Source organism: Drosophila subpulchrella, unplaced genomic scaffold (genome assembly GCF_014743375.2).
Source record: "Drosophila subpulchrella strain 33 F10 #4 breed RU33 unplaced genomic scaffold, RU_Dsub_v1.1 Primary Assembly Seq37, whole genome shotgun sequence".
Lineage (NCBI taxonomy): Eukaryota > Metazoa > Arthropoda > Insecta > Diptera > Drosophilidae > Drosophila > Drosophila subpulchrella.
In genome coordinates, this window is record NW_023665590.1 from 647,342 (window position 1) to 657,453 (window position 10,112).

Sequence of the window (10,112 nt, forward strand, 5' to 3'; positions counted from 1 at the left end):
TGTTTAGTTCTTAAAATAAGGTTTTTTTTTACAAAATGTTTTCAGTTGGTACTTGTTTTTAAATAATTTTAATGTAGAAAAACTTTCACAAATATAGGATAACAGATTACGTTGGAGTAAGTATTAAACAGGCCAATCGCTTATTTGATGGGACTTAACTATTATATTGGTAAATTTTACCAAAGATTTTTTTTGGGTGTACCTTATGTAGATTTGTCTTGGAAAAATAAAAAGTAGCTTTTAATTGAAATAAAATACTATCAAAAATATCGAATACATTTTATTTTTATAAATATCTTCGGTACGATATTTTTAAAAATATTCGACAACCCTAGTGCATATGTATACACTGTATATTATACAGCCATTTATACCATTTGTTAAAATACTTCATGAGCTATTTATAGACTACTTCGCTTTAAAAAAGTGTTTTCATGTCAGCCCTAATTCAAGTTTTTCTTTTTAGTGGTCGGTCAACGCAGCGCGGTCATTACCATACCTTTCGCAATGAATTGGACAAGACTTATTGCTACATTTATAAACTTGCTGACATGGTCTACTCAAATTCAAAAATTTAATGTCAGCGGCATTCGACAACAGCCCAGAGCACAGAATTGGCTACACTCTTTTAGAGGAGAACTAATACCGGAATACTTTTATAAATCCATTGAAAAGTCAGATGGTAGTAAACACAATCTGCAACATAAGTTACGACACTTCTTGGAAAGACTGCACAAAAACTTTACAGTGTCGACGTTGCTTAGTGACTCCGAAAATAATGTTACAAGTGTAGAAAATTATATTCTTAGGATGCACGAATTGTCAACGTTTTTTTACAAAACTTCAATAACTATTGAAACATTTTCTACAGATAGTGAACATTTTTTTGAAGTGTCAAAAAATTCAAGTCATGAACTTTTATTAAGACTTCGGCAAATTCCAACAGCACAACCACCATTTGTTAAAGTTTATCTTACAAACTACTTTGCTGAAATGGAATTCTTTCATACTATATTTTCAGAAATTATCGACGAAGCAATGGAATATAACTTAGAAACCCTAAGAGCTATTGAAAAAATATTTTTTTACTACGCTGATACACAAAATATTATTTTAGAAAATTGGAAATTGAAGCTAAATCTAGAATGCTACAAGCTCTATGTTGACTTTTTACAACATTTTTCCGCCAAGGTTTTTAAATGTGCCGCTGGGGATAATCTTCACCTGGTTTATGATGTGTATTCCGTGACAAAGCTTAACGTCAAATACATTATGACACAGCTTGAGTTTCGCATCCAACGTCTTTTCAATTGTTTTGTAAATAAAAGTTTTACTACACGATGTAAATTTCTTTACAGCGCGGAGCGAGATTTTAAAACTTTATTTAGCAAGCTCGCCGACTTAGAAATGTATTTGGATGTAAAAACTAAAAAAGGCAACGTTTCGGCTTTACGATTTCGGCGAACAGCTACACGGCATGATAATACATTAAAATCGAAAACGGCTCTTGACGATTGTATCCCAATTGGCTTTCCACATAGTCAAATGTCATTTAATCTAAAAACATGCTTTTATTTTCTATAAATAAAAATATATAATGCAGACTAAGTAACTATAATAACAAATACGTATAATAAATGTTTGTTTTATACATACAGCTGCGGCAACAAAAATAGCACCAATGTGTGGGCAATGACCATATCTTTTAACTTAAATAAAAGTGGTTACGCCGACAATGCGAAGGGTTTTTAAAACATCGATACATTTATCATAAAAGTATCAAAATTATGCGGCAACAAAAATAACACTATCAAGGGATTTCGGCTTAAAACTTCATTTGCTCAGATTTTTCGTTCGTTTTTCGTTTTGTTGTATTAGGAATAAGTACTACTAAGTGAATTGTTAAAATATTGAATAAAATAGTGTTTCCAACGGCTCATTAAGCGCACTGTAATGGTAAAAATAGAAGGACATTCAAAATACCAATTTATAAAGGCGATGCAAAAGATATGTTAAGTTTAATCGTCGAATTATTTAAAATAATGATAAGTAGTTACCTTAAACATGAACACAAAAGAATAGCACGCAGTGCGAAAGCTGCAATGACCCCATAACTGTTAAAAAGTCTTCTGCATAAATGCAAGTAGGTCCCGTTTAAGCCGCCTATCAAGTTGAAGTTTTTTTTTAATATTTGTAAGTACATAAAAAGTTGTATATAATGAACATAAAAAAAAACAAGGACTATTAGATACCCGTTACTCAGCTAAAGGGACCAAAGGGAAATTGAGATATGCAAGCAGCAAAGCGAGATTGAAATGCGCCTCCTACCGGCGGTAGACAGATTTTAGCGTTATGGGCGTAGCAAATTTTTTTTTGGATCAATCGATAGGTATTGATGAGACCAATACATTTCAGTTAAAATTTTGTATCTAGCACGAACATTTTGGGCGCCACAGGTTTGGGCGGTTTGTGGGCGTGGCATATTCGCATACAAAACTTGCGCTGCGTATAAGGCTACGGGATCTCAATCTAAAATCCTTATTCTCTATCTTTGATAGTTTTCGAGATATCCACGTTCATATTTACGGTTTTTAGAAGTTTGTGGGCGGTTTGTGGGCGTTAAAGTGGGCGTGGCATATTCGCGTAACAAACTTGCGCTGCGCTCAAGCCCACGGAATCTAAATCTGAAATCCCATTTCTCTATCTCTGATATTTTCCGAGATATCCGCGTCCATACTTACGATTTTTTGAAGTTTGTGGGCAGTTTGTGAGCGTTAGAGTGAGCGTGGCAAACTTTTTTTTGGATCAATCGATAGGTATTGACGAAACCAACACATTTCAGTTAAACTTTTCATTCTAGCATCAAAACTGTAGGAGTCACAATTTTGGGCGGTTTGTGGGCGTTAGAATGGGCGTGGCACTCTGCTGAAAAAAACTTGCGCTGCGTAAGAAGCTCAGGAATCTGCACGCCAAATCTCAATAGCCTAGCTCTAATAGTTTCCGAGATCTCAGCGTTCATCCGGACAGACAGACGGACATGGCTAGATCGACTCGGCTAGTGATCGTGATCAAGAATATATATACTTTATGGGGTCGGAAACGCTTCCTTCTGCCTGTTACATACTTTCCGACGAATCTAGTATACCCTTTTACTCTACGAGTAACGGGTATAATAAAATTGAGTCCCCAATTCACATTTGCAAAGAATAATAATAGTGAAGCAAGTATCATGGTATGGGCATGTCTCGTACTATAGTAATGGTACCATATCATAATGTAAAGCCATACAGGATCAACATGTAAACTTTGATAGCTCAGAAATTATGACGCAATTTTATTCGTAATACAAAATTAATTTATTTTGGAAGCTTTACCACGATTATAAACCAAAAACAAGGAAGAACGCTATAGTCGAGTACCTCGACTATAAGAAACCGGTTACTCAGCTAATGGGACCAAAGGCCAGATTGAAATGCGCCACCTACCCGTGATCTCAATACATGGTTATGTGGGCGGTAGACAGACTTAAGCTTTATGCGCGTTAGAGTGGGCGTGGAAAACTTTTTTTTGGATCGATCGATAGGTATTGACGGGACCAATACATTTCAGTTAAAATTTTGAATCTAGCATGGACATTGTGGGCTCGATAGGTATTGACGAGAGCAATACATTTCAGTTAACATTTTTTCTCTAGCATCAAAACAGTAGGAGCCACAGCTTTGGGCGGTTTGTGGGCGTTAGAGTGGACGTGGCATATTCGCGTAACAAACTTGCGCTGCGCTCAAGCCTACGGAATCTAAATCTGAAGTCCCATTTCTCTATCTTTGATATTTTCCGAGATATCCGCGTCCATACTTACGATTTTTTGAAGTTTGTGGGCGGTTTGTGAGCGTTAAAGTGGGCGTGGCAAACTTTTTTTTAGATCAATCGATAGGTATTGACGAAACCAATACATTTCAGTTAAATTTTTCATTCTAGCATTAAAACTGTAGGAGTCACAGTTTTGGGCGGTTTGTGGGCGTTATAGTGGGCGAGGCGAATCTAGTATACCCTTTTACTCTACGAGTAACGGGTATAACAAGGAAGAACGCTATAGTCGAGTACCTCGACTATCAGATACCCGTTACTCAGCTAAAGGGACCAAAGGGAAATGGAGATATGCAAGCAGCAAAGCGAGATTGAAATGCGCCACCTATCGGCGGTAGATAGATTTAAGCGTTATGGGCGTTATAGTGCGCGAGGCAAATTTTTTTTGGGTCAATCGATAGGTATTGACGAGACCAATACAGTTCAGTTAAAATTTTGTATCTAGCATGAAAATTGTGGGCGCCACAGGCTTGGGCGGTTTGTGGGCGTTAGAGTGGGCGTGGCATATTTGCGTAACAAACTTGCGCTGCGCACAAGGCTACGGAATCTAAATCTGAGATCCCAATTCTCTATCCTTGATAGTTTCCGAGATATCCACGTTCATATTTACGATTTTTTGAAGTTTGTGGGCGGTTTGTGGGCGTGGCAAACTTTTTTTCTATTAATCGATAGGTATTGATGAGAACAATACATTTCAGTTAAAATTTTTATTCTAGCATCAAAACTGTAGGAGCCACAGCTTTGGGCGGTTTGTGGGCGTTAGAGTGGGCGTGGCACTCTACTGAAACAAACTTGCGCTGCGTAAGAAGCTCAGAAATCTGCAAGCCAAGTCTGAATAGCCTAGCTCTCATAGTTTTCGAGATCTCATCGTTCATCCGGACAGACAGTCGGACAGACGGACATGGCTAGATCAAGAATGATCAAGGTGAGTTCCAAAGTAAACAGGACTTTTAAAAAAAAGACAGAACAAATAGTTTTTTCGGCAAGATCAATTTATTTTATTCAAAATAGTCTCCTTCTGCTTTAATACAGCGTTTTGCACGGTTCAAAAGCATGTCGAACGAGTGTTTTAGCTCGTTGCCCGGTATGGCCTTCAGAATGCCGGTGCAAGCCTTTTGAATGGCCTCTACGTCTGCATAACGCTTTCCTTTCATCGGCAAATGCATTTTTCCGGAAAGGTTGAAGTCGCACGGTGCCATATCAGGTGAATACGGGGAGTGGTTGATGGTTAAAATGTGATTTTTGGTCAAATAGTCGGACACAAGCGTCGATCGATGAGACGGCGCATTATCGTGCAACAAACGCCAACTTCCATCTTTGCGATATTTGGGCCGAACACGTCGAATACGGCGCACCAAACGCTTCAAAACTCCAAGGTAGAATACCGCATTAACGTTTTGGCCGGGTGGAACCAATTCTTTGTGGACAATACCCTTGAATCATAAAATTGTCTTCACTTTTGACTTCTCCAGGCGCGATTTTTTGGGTTTCGGCTCGTCCGGCGCCTTCCATTCAGCACTCTGGCGTTTCGTTTCGGGATCATATTGAAAACACCACGTTTCGTCACCAGTCACAATCTTGTAAAGGAAGTTCGGGTCTTTTTTTGCCTCTTTAATGATGTCCTTCGAATGTTGAATTCTGAGCAATTTTTGCACACACCTTTTGTAAGCCCAAATGTTCGGTCAAAATGCGATAAATCGATGTTTTGGAGATGTTCAATTCTATTTCCATGAATTTCAATGATGATTTCGGCTGATTTTTTATGAATTCACGCACAGTTTCGATGGAATTTTCGGTGATCACGGATTTTGGTTGGCCCACATGTTCATCGTCATTTATGTCCTCACGACCACTTTGAAAACGTTGAAACCACTCGTGCACTCTGCTACGGGATAGGCAATCATCGCCATAAACATGTTTCATCAATTGAAACGTTTCGGTAAAAGTTTTACCAATTTTAAAACAAAATTTAATGTTGGCTCTTTGTTCGAAGCTCATTTTCGCACCGATGACAAAAACATACTGACACTTAAAACGCAATAACCTCACTTCCAATAGATAAAATGTCATGAAATTTTTACTGGAAGGTGATAAACGATAGCAGATTCTAACGCACCAGTTGACATATAGATGGCGCCACTAGAGGGCACTAGATTCAAAAAGTCCTTTTTACTTTGGAACTCACCTTGTATACTTTATTGGGTCGGAAACGCTTCCTTCTGCCTGTTACATACTTTCTGATGATTTTATGATTTTCCTTTACTCTACGAGCAACGGGTATAAAAATCTCATAGAGAGTCGTCTAAAGTATCAAAACCCTTAAACTAAATGGTTTAATGGGGACCTTTCAAGCCCCAGATCTTAAACTCATCGAAAATCTTTGCAGAAATGTTAGAAAACTATAATTTTAATGCAAAACCGAAGAAAAAAAACTGCCCTTGAGCTATTTTGAAAGAGGCACACAACCATTTTGCCAAGGAAAGATTCTGGCGTCTAGTGACGTCCAGGTCGGTCGTTTTTGTTGCTTTAGAATAATATTTTGATACCTGTTACTCGTAGAAAAAAAGGGTATACTAGGAAGCGTTTCCGACCCCATAAAGTATATATATTCTTGATCAGGATCACTAGCCGAGTCGATCTAGCCATGTCCGTCTGTCCGTATGAACACTGAGATCTCGGAAACTATAAGAGCTACAATACTGGGACTAGGCATGCAGATTCCTGAGATTCCTGCGCAGCGCAAGTTTGTTTTAGCAGAGTGCCACGCTCATTTTAACGCCCACAAGCCGCCCACAAACTTCAAAAAATCGTATATTTGAACGCGGATATCTCGGAAACTATCAAAGGTAGAGATTGGTATCTCAGATTTAGATTCCGTAGCTTTGTACGCAGCGCAAGTTTGTTACGCGAATATGTCACGCCCACTCTAACGCCCACAAGCCGCCCAAGCCTGTGGCGCCTACAAATTTTCTTGCTAGATAAAAAATTTTAACTGAAATGTATTAGTCTTGTCAATACCTATCGATAGATTCAAAAAAAATATTGCCACGCCCACTATAACGCCCACAAGCCGCCCAAACCTGTGGCGCCCACAATTTTCATGCTAGGTAAAAAATTGTAACTGCAATGTATTGGTCTCGTCAATACCTATCGATTGATCCAAAAAAAGTTTGCCACGCCCACTTTAACGCGCATAACGCTTAAGTCTGTCTACCGCCCACTTAACCATATATTGAGATCACGGGTAGGTGACGCATTTCAATCTCGATTTGCTGCTTGCATATCTCAATTTCCCTTTGGTCCCATTAGCTGAGTAACGGGTATCTGATAGTCAAGGTACTCGACTATAGCGTTCTTCCTTGTTTTACCTTAAGATGTATAAACACATACATATCAATAAAAAAAACATATTCAAATCGCTTTATTTTAAAGTTTTTTAAGCCTTTTTTTTAAGTGGTGCTATTTTTGTTGCCGCATAAATTTGATAAATTTTTGATAAATGTATCAAAATTTTAAAAACCATCCGCATTGTGAGCGTAAATACTTTTATTTTAGTTAGTAAATATGTAACCCTACTTACCCTTACAAGGAGAATAAAAATATTGCAAAAAATAACTATTTTGTAGCACAAAGAAAAATTGCCTACACATTGGTGCTATTTTTGTTGCCGCAGCTGTATATGAATAAAACAAAAACACCTCTTAACGAGGTAGAAAGTAGTGGCGAACGCGCCTTTAACAAAAATTTCTGATATCAACAATTGTGACGAAAAATGATATTACATTCGATTAAATAAATAAACTATATTAAATTTATGATTTCGGCCCGCAAAAGTTAATATTTATTTACCTACATGTACATTTTCTGTTGTAGCGTGCCGAATACATAAATTTAATATAGCTTATTTATTTTATCGAATGTAATATCATTTTTCGTCACAATTGTATTACAATTACATAGTAAGTAAAGAGTATTTTGCAAATTAAATTATCTTTTCAGAGATATATAGCACGTTTCTGTAGCATTAGTTGTTTAGATACGATAAGCATTTTAAATTTGGCTTTTTTTTGATATTCCGCTAAACTAGCGGGTTTTTCCAAAAGTCGTAGAACAAAAGTTTTCTATTTCAAGCTACTTAATACACCCATTGGGTTTCCGAAACCCTAAAACTAAGATGGGATGCATACAAACCCACAAACAAAGGGACAAACATTTTCAGTTTGGGAAGAAGAAGAAAATCTTGTTTTTTGAATTACTTTTGAGCGGTACATCGAATTTCAACAAATGAGGTGTCATTCGACGCGTATTCTTAGCAAGAATAAAACTAGCTTAACAGTCGGGGGCTTTTATTCCCACCGTATACAGCAGCTCCATTTTTCTAAATGTTTACTTTTACAATATCGCCGCCTTTTCTCAAAACAAATCTATATTTCGAAAGTCTTGGTATGCAATCTGTTTAGTTTGCGATACCTTTCGATTGGTGTATCACGGGTTACGATCGGACCATAATGGCAGATTTTCAATTCTGCGGCTATATATAGTAGTTGTCTTCGCACGCTCTCTTGCGCGCTTCGCCACTATGTGTACTGCCGTCCACAGTGTTGCAACACCAACAGTTCGTCAGAACTGCGTTCTTGCGTTATTTATACCCTTTACTCAAAAGGGTATATTGTTACCCCAAAAAGTTTCTAACATGTAGAAGAATAAGTTATAAGAATCCAATAAAATATATGAAACAAAAACACATATTAACGCTATAGTCGCGTGCCTTGACTATCACATAATTGTTACTCAGCTAAGGAGATCAAAAGGGAGATGGATAAATACAAGCAGCAAAGCGATTTTGTGTAGCGCCTCCTACACGCGATATTAATATATGGGCAATTGTAAGCATGGAAAACTTTTATCCACGCTTTTCGTCAATCGATAGGTATTAACGAAATTAATATATTTCATTTAAATGTAGTTTCTAGCAATTAAAATGACTAGCCACCGTTTTGGGCGGTATGTGGGCATGGCACATTAGCGTATCAAACTTGCGCTGCTTACGAACCTAAACCTAAAGAACATAAATTTAAAAATCCCAACTCTAGCTTTGATAATTTCTGAGGGCGTAACATTTTGGCAACATTTTTTAAGGTTAATCGATAGGTATTTACGAGAACAACACATTTCGGTTAAATTTTAATACCCGTTATTCGGGGAGAAGTATGTACGTAACAGATAAAAGGAAGCGTCTCCGACTTCATATATTCTTGATCAGCATCAATAGCCCAGTCGATCTAGCCATGTCCGTCTGTCTGTCTGTCCGTGCGAAAGCTGTGATCTCAGAAGCTATAAGAGCTAGAGGGTTATGGGATATGGGGAAGGGATATGGAGGGGTAGTTTGTAAGCATTAAAGCTAGTCATTCTTTTGTGAGCCATGGCATAAAGCGGACGTGCGAATATATAAAAAATTAGTCGGTTAAACCTATTCCTTTCACAAAATCATTAGTGGTTCAAATCTACACCATTTACGATGTAAATTTCAGCTGATACTCGGTCGTCCAGCTAAAAAATATGGCTTTAGGACTGTCGACGGCTCAAGCCCACATCCAACGATTCGCCAACCCGGAGCAGATGCAGCAAGCCTTCGCTAATATTTGCCTTCCGAGGCCAATTGAAACTACACAGCACCGAAGCCATTTATGGAGGTCTCTGAGAACAACGAACTGCGATGCAGAAACTGCTACTCCAACGGTCGTTTTGCAAAGGATTGCCGCAAGCCAAAAAGGACTCCTGGTTCCTGTTTCGCCCGTGGAGAAATGGGGCACTTCGTAGGACAATGTCCTCAGAGGAAGAGCGCTAGTGACAACAACAACTATGTAAGATCTATAAAAATTGCTTGCTTATTTTCTTAATGCACCAATCATTGCAGAATACCTCAAAGACTCTGAGAGCGCGTTATCATTTATAATTATGGTATATTATTAATTATGGTATAAATAAGAGCCAACTCAATGTTATTGGAAGACGTGTTTTATCATAAAAACAGAAATAAAGATTCATTTTGATTTAATAATCGTCGCTGATGAGTCCATGGGCCATGATGCAGTTTTGGGGAGCGATTTTATGGAAACTTGTGGATTGAGCATTAATTTAGACACCTTTGACACTTTTCACTTTTCAATAATAACACCGACAACTTGAACCTGTTTATACGACGAAGGGTCATCCTCTTGAAATTTCGAAATCGGCAAGTAATT

At 37.8% G+C, this 10,112-nt stretch overlaps 2 protein-coding genes across 2 annotated transcripts; both read left to right on the plus strand.

Annotated features, from left to right (window-relative positions):
- Positions 1-451: 451 nt before the first annotated feature.
- Positions 452-1,674, plus strand: LOC119561795. The gene has a single exon (XM_037875279.1). The coding sequence runs from the start codon at positions 508-510 to the stop codon at positions 1,582-1,584; it is 1,077 nt and encodes a 358-aa protein (XP_037731207.1). The 5' UTR covers positions 452-507; the 3' UTR covers positions 1,585-1,674.
- A 382-nt stretch (positions 1,675-2,056) lies between these two features.
- Positions 2,057-9,884, plus strand: LOC119561804 (zinc finger CCHC domain-containing protein 7-like). The gene is made up of 3 exons (XM_037875283.1): positions 2,057-2,193; positions 9,399-9,731; positions 9,785-9,884. The coding sequence occupies exons 2-3, from the start codon at positions 9,555-9,557 to the stop codon at positions 9,821-9,823; spliced, it is 216 nt and encodes a 71-aa protein (XP_037731211.1). The 5' UTR covers positions 2,057-2,193; positions 9,399-9,554; the 3' UTR covers positions 9,824-9,884.
- The last annotated feature ends 228 nt before the right edge of the window (positions 9,885-10,112 follow it).

Excerpts from the sequence above, each read along its gene's own strand:
- LOC119561795 (XM_037875279.1), top strand. The coding sequence starts at position 508 with ATGAATTGGACAAGACTTATTGCTACATTTATAAACTTGCTGACATGG.
- LOC119561804 (XM_037875283.1), top strand. The coding sequence starts at position 9,555 with ATGGAGGTCTCTGAGAACAACGAACTGCGATGCAGAAACTGCTACTCC. Across the intron at positions 9,732-9,784 it reads CTAGTGACAACAACAACTAT|AATACCTCAAAGACTCTGAG; the intron begins GTAAGATCTATA and ends CAATCATTGCAG.